Source organism: Trichoplusia ni, chromosome 4 (genome assembly GCF_003590095.1).
Source record: "Trichoplusia ni isolate ovarian cell line Hi5 chromosome 4, tn1, whole genome shotgun sequence".
Lineage (NCBI taxonomy): Eukaryota > Metazoa > Arthropoda > Insecta > Lepidoptera > Noctuidae > Trichoplusia > Trichoplusia ni.
Genome location: NC_039481.1, coordinates 8,182,406 through 8,192,332, shown reverse-complemented (window position 1 = coordinate 8,192,332; position 9,927 = coordinate 8,182,406). Strand labels below are relative to the sequence as shown.

Sequence of the window (9,927 nt, the reverse complement as noted above, 5' to 3'; positions counted from 1 at the left end):
AAATTCGATATCTACAAATTATTCTACATAATATATACAAAATCAAACAAGTGTTGAAGGTACCTTATTCCTATTTTTAATAAGTGAAAGTAAATAGCACCACTTCAAAATCATCTGCCATCTTTTATAGTTTTTCCGGATACGGATTAAAAGTACTAGATAGCTGTGGTATTTAAATGAGTTTATTTATTGAAATTTGTCAATTGATACCAGTCAGTGGGTCGTTTTTAGACAGATGGATGAAAATATTTAACAATGCCCAAAAGAAAACAAAATAATAATTTCATAGTAGTTATCAAGAAAATGCGGAAAATGTGTCTGAAACTGAAAATTTGGACGCAAAGTAGATTTCATTTTAATCTGGTTAGTAGGTAAGCCTTGGGGCACACTTATTATGTCATTATCTAATGATAAAAAGCTAAACAAAAACACGGTAGATTCCCATTCTATTTCAAGTTTTGTTCTGACGCATTTGATTAAAAGTGTTTACAAATCCCACAAGTGGCCTTGGACAAAACAGTAACAAAAAGAAATTATGTAAATCATCTTTGGAAAAAACAAAATGGTTTGGGTGTTTTTAAATTGTATGTTTGGTGTTTAATTAACATACTAGTTTGTAGGAAATCCCAGAAAAGTCCGGTGAATCAGGGCCAGCACTCAGCAACAAAACAAACCCAGTTAATTTTAATTTCATACCAAACCCGCTGTGTCATCTTCAAACATTTTTTTGTATGGTAGGGTCCACTTGGATAGCCACTTCCTTTCGGGGGAGGGAACGGGTAGTCCATACTCTGACTGCATTACGATCATCATCATTACAAGGAGACACTGCCTATCTGGCCTGATCAACCCTACCTGGGCAACACGATACCCCTTAGAAACAGGCTCGCTCGCTTGTAACTACCCTTAACAACTGTCAAAGATTTATAAATAACAGCCTAGACCCGCAATGTAACGTAACTTCCGAAACAGTAGGAAGTCGCTAGGCCAAGATGGCCACCCATCCACGGACCAACCGTATTAAGTGTAGCTTAGCTTTGGACTTGTATGTGTATAGTATATGTAAGGTAAAATATAAACTGTCAAAAAAAATAAAAATAGTTATTTGTATTTTGAAATATAACGTTGAACACCTTAGTTTTGCAACATTTGCACTATTGTTTTTTCTGTTGATAACTCTTAGTCTTAGATTACACTTTAAAAACATGCCTCCAAAAAACTTAACACGTCATAACGTTACATGCGTAAGCGCAAACTAATAGGCCATTGAAAAGCGCTATCAATGACTTGAGCAATTACAAACCGAAAACATCCGCGAGACTGCAGAAAACATATAAACACGAATCTTATTAAATGATCTAACATAACTATTAATGTCTAAATTTATTATATTTCTGCATATTAAAAAGATTAGTTTCTATGGGCTGAAAATATGTGAAATGACCAAAATATCGAGCCTATCGATTTTTTACAGAATCTTATCATCGACCCATATGCCTATCGTTTCTAATACAAATTTGTATTTTTAATTTTCCGCTTCTATACCACCGCATTAAAGGATTAAAACAGAAGTCCATTACCGAGGCTACGCTGTCAGTAGGATTCTCTCCGTCCATCTGTCACCAGAAATACCAGGATGCATCGCACGAATAGTAATCTACAGATTTAGGAATGAACTGCTTTGGATGTAATTTTCAACAATTATTGAAAATAATCTTGTTTTAGCATCCTTATTTTAAATGCATAAGATATAATTGTATGCGCAGTTCGCGATAAACGGATTAAATCTATACTCTATACTAATATATAAAGCTGAAGAGTTTTGTTTGTTTGAACGCGCTAATCTCAGGAAATCAGTCCAAATTGAAAAAATATTTTTGTGTTGAATAGACCATTAATTGAGGAAGGCTTTAGGCTATATACCATCACTAAATAGAAAGTGTGAAAAAACAGGGCAGGTATAAATCATAACTTATATCTTCTTACCACGGGGACGAAGTCGCGGGCAACAGCTAGTTAGTAATAAATAACTTCTAAAAATAAATGTTTGAATCAAATTTATTCATTTTATAATGAAAATAATAATAGCTCAAATTAATCATTGTTATTACGAAACCATTTATGTTTGATTTAGCATCTGGCACTAATCTTGATTCTATATTTAAATGGTTACAAAAATGTACTTACGTCATTCTGTTTTTCTAGTGCTGCATATTGCTAGCTGGAAACGTGAAGTCAGATTAAACCTCAAGGCAAGTAAGGGCATAATCTTTTTTACTTTTCAATGTACAACAAAAAACTATGGAATTGCATACAAATATAGATTTTTTGTTAATTTGTAAACAGTATTTAAATTAGGGTCGTAAGGAAACGATGCAGTGGTACTACAGTTTTTGTTGTATCGTACTTCTTTTCATATTATTATTTTTTCTAGAAGCGCATTGGCAACGCCAGTACTGAGACGCAAACATTTTTTTGCGCAGAAAATGACGTTCTAAGTAATATTCTACCCTGATATTAATACAGGTTGTAGGTAATTACTATTCATTAGCTCATATACATCTTTGCACCACTAAAGATTTTCTTTAAGAGAAAATTGTAGAACTTCTTCAGACTCAAATTTGAAGATAAGTTATTTTTCTCATAGTGCTTACTGAATAAGCTAATACTGAATTTCTCAAATGTAAACATCGGACAAATCAAAGTCATATTATTTGTTGAATTGAAATGTTTTTGCCTTCAATTCGAAGTATTCTATTTGTTTTCAATTCGAATGTTATTGACATTGTCTAGGTAATCGGCTCCTTTTTCCAAATGACATTTCGATAAATCATGTCATTAAACCTGCCATCTCTATACATTGGAACGTTTCCTTATGACGTCAGCGATTGTAGAATTGTCACTTGGCTCGTGGGGCAAGTCTTATTTTTACCCCCTATTTTTAAATAAAAAATCGCTAAAACGAATGAAAGAAAGAACGTATCTTTCCATCGATAAAAGAATGAAAGAAAACAAAAGGCATGTTATCTATTTCAGCAATAACCTAGTATTGGTAATTCACACGAACATACGACATATTTGTTGATAACTTGACCGTCACAACATAAACCGATGTGTTGACAAAACTTCCATAGATAATAGATACTCTGTCACCTTTAAATACTGGCAACAAAGAAAATAATTATACGTTGTCTTTGGCCTTTACTCTATGAACATCCGGTGGACTGAATGGCTTTGTAGGCATAAGCATTACTTTTATAATTAAGCCTGTTTGATGGAATAAAACGTTTGGTAAACAGACAGACTGAGCTTGTTTTTAATTGTTTTCGATATACCTACACACCGAGAGCCTTCCACCTATTTTTAAGTTATAGGTACTAGCTGTCCCAGCAAACGTTGTCCTGACGTGTTTTGCCATACATATTAGTATTAGGGAATAAAAAAAGAGCTATGAAAAATAGATGTTATCCTATTCTCTCAATTTCGGACATCGTACCACGAGAATTTTATATATTACATTGTTGTCGCTACATAAGCGTGACAGCGCATTGCACGGCGTAGAGTGACGTCTGTCTTCCACAAATGTAATAATATTGAGTCTCTTAACATGGCGGTACGTTATTGCAGAATAATTGGTTCGTCTACAACATAAAAGCTTAAAGCTAAAGATGGATTACCTTCATTAAGACGCTTCCTCGAGCAAAACGTCGAAAAACGCGTTTTTGTTAGCAATTAACTCCGTATTAAAAAAAACTCTATTTAATAACATGCACTTAAGTAAGAAATAGCTAGTTCTATCAAATTATTCACATATAATTTATCGCTTTAGTTTTTCCGCCCGATCATACTCAGTATTTAAAAATTGTCTATCGCTAACACAATTATTGCGTCCCTGTATTCTTCCTGCACTATTTTAGCAAGTGATAATTACTTTATACGTTTTAAATCCTAGCAACAAGGATGATTAACAAGGACAACAAAGTTCTTAACTTCAACTTGACATACATAGACAGGTAGACACTGCAAAGGACTTTACATAAATAATTATAATGTAATTGTTCCACTCAATACGAATTGAAATCCTCCTGCTGTCACAAATGACAGGAAAATGATATCTCAAGATTCATTAGACAACATTTCAAGACACATTATATCAATATTGTAGCTTTATAAGAATTTTTAGATTTCCGTAAAAACAAATCCAATAGGATTTCGTTTTGAGCTTTTGTCTACGGCTCCTTTATCTATCCGTCTGTAACCGGGCTGTATCGCATGAAAAGTGACGGTTAGGTAGTTGAAATTATGTATTTCAGTTGCCCGCTGTGATTAAAACTTAAATCTCTCTTTCACAATTGCAACAGTATCCTTTAATAAGTGTTGTTGTTGTTTCCATAAACTGACGGAGTTATAGCTGGCAAGAGTCAAACTAAACTATCGAACTAAGTCGGTCAGTACTAAAAACCTTTTGATAGGTCCGCAACTTGACCAAAAAAGTTGCGACGACATTTTGATTCGATTTAAAGTGAAATTCGAAACGAAATTCCAATTTCACGATCTATCAAAAGATTCTTCTCAAAGCGGACAGAGCATAAGCGACCCTTTCATTGTTAATTAAGCAAAAGCCATATGCCCAGACTATTTTAAGTAGTCTATAATAACAACATGAGCTGAATACATTAATGATGCCTATTTCTAAGTATTGTTAATGGTCTAAGCTTATTTATTTATGTATTTTATATCCTGTTTCGAATATGAGATCAGCAGATGATATGATAATAGCGATGTAAAATTACAGCTTACCGACTCATTTTAATATCCTGCGAAACATGTTATAGGAAAGGTTGATAGCTTAATTACTGTAAGTCAATTGTTTAGGATGCTAATATTTTATAGTGGTCTGGATTCCGTACTCTGCGAATAGGAGAGTAAAGCAACATTCAATCATTTTTTCTAGCTAGCACCACAAATGGATCCCCTAAATGGCAAAACATGGCCCCTCATAGGCAGTTCCCGTTAATTTGCCTATGAACAGTGTGCTGGAGTTTTTTTCTCGTCTTGCAGTGAGACAAAAACAAATATTTAAAAGACTTCAAAATTACTGGTGGAGAGAGGCGAAATATCAAAATGTATTTTGTTATTGAATATAAAAACCAGGAAATAATAAGTTCTGCTGTAAAAAATATATAAAAAAAAATGTTCAAACCTTTACAATATATCTGACGTAGAGACCACCTTTTAAGTAAACATACCTGTTTTGAAAGAAATGTAAGAAGGAAATACCAAAAAAAGTACTGAAAAAAATAAATTACACTTTCTCACCTATATGTTGATAAAAACAAACCTCCCTCGCATATCAGGCATGTTTGCGATCGTTTATAATCTCTACGAGGCGTCATCTGTGGATCTATAGTTGCATACACTACACTGCAAAACAACAGACACTTATTATTAGTTCCTTGTAAAAAATAAAGATGGCGCTGTCCTTATAGATGCATTTATCGATCTAAATAGAACTTGAAACGGAAATAATTTATGTAAATTATAAGATATAGCAGACCATTTGATTACACGTAAATATTTATTAATTAGTATAGAGAAAGATTGCCTTGAGTTGATTATTATAACTCGGATTTAATTGAGTGTATCTGCTTTTAATATCCAATTTTTAGGATTAAGTATAATAAGTAACTACAGAAGACATATTTCCAAAAAATATTGTTTTTAGTACAATGTGTTAAGCATATTACATGTGTTAATTACGTAACTAATTAATAAATTAACACTAATACGTAGACAACGTCCTTAATTACCTTTCCCTTTCATAATCAACAAGAAAAAAACACTATACTACACCAAAAAGTTCAAAACACATTTACCCTAATCATCTTTAAAAACAAAACAACAGACTAATTAGCGTTATAAAATCTGAGTCATAAATACAAAAGTGCATTCTAATAACCCAATAGCTGCATTAGATTGAGAGCTAACAAGCTTAGTACTGATAAGCCGTGACCCCTAGGGAGCCGGCGGGATATCATCACTCAGTGACAGTCCATCCTTATAACGAGATGTGGGCCCACAAATTGATACTGTGCTGTCTTCTATTGTCTGTGAGGGGGGAAGGTGTGTGACCTTTATATTTTTCAAGCGTTTTTTTTATAATGTGAAAATGTGGTTTAGATTATATTAAGTGTGGATTATATTGAAGAATGTGTTGTGTTGTGATCGTTTTCGTAGCTCGTTTTTGATTGGATTGGTGTTTGCTTTTGATGTTAAAATATTTGTGCCTGGTGTATTTTTTTAATCAAGGATCAAATTCTCGTCAATCTTAGGCAGGTTCTTCTAAATCTGGTAGTGATGGTTTCTGATCTAATATCATACAACATACGCATTTCTTTTAACAAAACGTTATATTACATCGCATGCCGGATGCACTGAGTCATTATAAAACTGTCTCCTTATTACAGTCGAAAATCATCAAAAATAAATCAAGCAATTTGTTTTCCAACAATACAGAATAATGATAAACTTTTACAAATTGTATCACAATGATTTGTTTATAATTCATTTCTAAGTTATATAATATGTTAAGTCTAATATAAGGTACTTGTGTTAGATGCACGTGTTGTTGTAACATGAGTCGTAATGCGCTCGTCAGTTGTTATTTCTATATGAATGACTGCACGATGCATAGTATCATACCTAACCTTTAAAGTATTAGAGAAAGATAAGATATCAAATATTTTTAGACATTTTTCCCTGTTCCGAGAGCATTAGGAAGTAAAACTGAATGTCGTGAAAGCGGTAAAAAAAATATCCGACTGTAAAATTTTAACTCCCCATAACGTTTAAATGTCTCGACCGATTTTTATCAAACATGTCTAAGAACTAAATTAAAATCGCGTAATCTGTTCCGGTACCTACGATGCCACAGACAGACAGACACCGTCAAACTCATTACACCACTTTTGCGTCGGGGGTTAAAAAATACGTAAGCTTTGTATGAATAGAGAGTCGTGGAAGGATTTGGGGGAGGCCTTTGCCCAGCAGTGGGACACAGTAGGCTATAAAAAAAAAGCCTTGTATGCCCATATACTAATTAAAATGTAAATGATATAGCAGTTTTCTAATAGAAAAAAGATACAAAGCAAAATTATCTTAAAGTCGACGCATTTTCCACATGACGTAAATATAATCAACCCAAGTGTAACCGATGATTTATGTTAACCACACTATCTTTACTTCCTTAAATTCAATCAAATACTCTTCCAGCTGCAATAATAACTCAAAAATAACACAACCATCAATTAAAAAGCTCTAGTCATAACACTAAATCTCGAACATCCAGTAATAATTCTTTATGAATGATTGTAACGTCATCTGAACTCGCATGTCGCATGGAGCATCTTGATAAGCAAATCATGCACATCGTACTTATGTTATCTAGTGTGTTAACTGTCAACACAATGTATAATTCAAGTTCATTTAATCATATAGTTAGAAAACAACGAAAACGTACTAGAAAATAATTATCCAAACTTTAATTCTGAGTCCGCGATCGATGCGGTTTCATCAACACAATAATTGAAAATTCAGTACGGGGCGGAACACTCAGTGACTGTTCAAACTCACAGAACAAATAATTTCCAATAATTAAATGCTGAGTAGAATAGGAATAATGTCAATGTAATCCAATTTCCATTCATTCATCGGCATTTGTGAATATCCGTATTAGGGCAATGCATCATGAATAAAAATAGACTTACTTAATAAACAAACTTTCATAAAACTTTCATAAAACTTTCAGAAGACACAGAAGAGGACACGAGTGACGATGCAAAATTAGCTGAAGGAGAAAAGAAGCTGAGTGACAATGTGCTCAAGATGTTGGAGCACTTCAAACAGCCGGACCCGGTGGGGCTGCCGGGCGCAGAGATACCGGAGCCGTACCCGGTGCCCGACATGAAGCAGTCGCTACAGTTCGGAACACTCTACTTCAAGAACACAGCCGTGTATGGCATCAGCAAGTTCCGCATCTTGTATGTTAAAGCCGAGATTGGAGCAATGGAGGTAATAGTGGTTTTTAATTTAAAAATGATAATTGGTGTTCTTTAGTACTATGTCAATACTTTATATAAAAGTAACTGATCAGGAAAACTTTGTCAGAAAAAACAAACATTCAAAAATCGGTCAAGCTTTTGATAGGGAGTTCAGTGACATACACCCCTACAGTAGAAATAAAACGCTGAAAACCTTTTTTGAGTAACATTACGTTGACCAATAAATTATGAATCGTTTACTCACCTGACATTTCATCATTTCAGGTCCAAGCAGCATTAACTATCGACGTTTTACAAGCTCGCGGTAATTATACGATGTCAACGTGGCTGAACAAAGCTCAAGGTCCCTTCACAGTTGATGTCACCGGGCTGAAGATCGTGGCGAGAGGAACGCTCGGCGTGGAGCGCGACGGCAAGCTGAGAGCACAAGACATCCACATAGATCTCGGCTTCAGCACAATTCAAGTTGATTTCCAAAACCTTGGCTTCTTTGGCGGAATGTTCCAAGGCATCATCAACTCAGTAGGCAATTTCCTGTTCGACTCTATCAAACCTTACGTTCTCAAGGAAGCCTACACGAAAGTCAGAGCAGAAATAAACTCGAAACTTGATGAAGTAGCCGGCGACATGCAATTCCCTAACTCTATTTCTCCGTTAGACATGGTGATTATAGATGTAAGGAAAAAAGTCCGCAATATGAAATTCGATCCGTATAAAGTTAAGGACTACAACACAACTGTGAGCATATTCACTGTTACTTTGTCAAATACCTGGATAACTGGCGTATCGTCGTTCCAGAGAGTTGGTAATATTACAATGAAGTTGGAAAACAATACGGCGGTGGCAGACTTTGAGATCGGTACTCAGAAACTTGAAGGAAGCACTCAGTGGGACATCTCAGCAATAGGCGGCCTCGCGTCAAGGGCTGGAACTGCATCCTTTTCAGTAGAGTATATCATCGCCAGGGTAGTCGCAGCTCAACCACTTGACACGAGACAAAAGCCAATATTTAGAGGCATTGACCTTGAGATAGGCAACATACAAGTCCGCTGTAACGGAGCAGGGACTTTAGACTATCTCATTGAATTCGTCGTTAACATTTTGCCGAATCTTTTGAGATACCAGATTATGGATGCTCTAGAGGGTCCTATTAAAGAAAAAGTTCAACAGGAACTAGACAAACTGGATGTCGAAGAATTGATAGTACATGAGTTACCTAAACTGGACCAGATGGAGAGCACTGGCTTCAAGCTGTCAGACCTGGTGGCTTCCAACGATGACGATGAACCGTACGATGAAGATGAGTTCTTTAACTTTTAGTTTTAATTTAGCTTTATAGTCGCGTTTTGTAAACTCATCTACTTATTTATGAAATGGAATATAGTTAATGTTAGCTAAATATATTGTTATTTTCTACTTATTTACCTCTTGTGACTCTGTTGTCATATGATCATACAATATTTAATTGCCGAGAGAATGAGACATTAATATGAGTGCTACTTATTGACACTGCAAGTATAGTGAGACTGTTTTGTCCTGATGGAGCTAAAGGTCAAACATCAAAAAAGTGCGTATCTTTTGTACGATTGCCAACAAGTTGCTGACTCTATTTAACTAGGAGCTTACAAACCAATTTGCTGCGTTTTGTTATTGTTTAGCACCTCTTTAACTGTTACGAGACGTGCCTAAGTTATAAGAATTGAACAAATGGCATTGGTGCCCCAACCTCATTTCGGGAGTGGATTCGTGCCGTTGAATAAATCATATAGCTAATAATACCTTAATGAATAAGCCAAGGGTATTCTCTGAGGAATAGACAGAGGTTTATGTTTATTCTTGAAAGGCTCTTTTTCGCCTATTTATTGTG

General features: G+C 34.9%; 1 protein-coding gene across 1 annotated transcript; it reads left to right on the top strand.

Moving 5' to 3' along the window:
- The first annotated feature begins 5,883 nt into the window (after positions 1-5,883).
- On the top strand, positions 5,884-9,459 carry LOC113492893. The gene is made up of 3 exons (XM_026870609.1): positions 5,884-6,123; positions 7,808-8,070; positions 8,325-9,459. Exons 1-3 carry the CDS (start codon positions 6,069-6,071, stop codon positions 9,378-9,380), a joined length of 1,374 nt encoding a protein of 457 aa, XP_026726410.1. The 5' UTR covers positions 5,884-6,068; the 3' UTR covers positions 9,381-9,459.
- The last annotated feature ends 468 nt before the right edge of the window (positions 9,460-9,927 follow it).

Bases quoted from the DNA above. Each gene is read 5' to 3' on its own strand.
- LOC113492893 (XM_026870609.1), top strand. From the start codon at position 6,069: ATGTGGGCCCACAAATTGATACTGTGCTGTCTTCTATTGTCTGTGAGG. The intron at 6,124-7,807 runs GTGTGTGACCTT...TAAAACTTTCAG, and splicing joins ATTGTCTGTGAGGGGGGAAG to AAGACACAGAAGAGGACACG. The intron at 8,071-8,324 runs GTAATAGTGGTT...TCATCATTTCAG, and splicing joins CCGAGATTGGAGCAATGGAG to GTCCAAGCAGCATTAACTAT.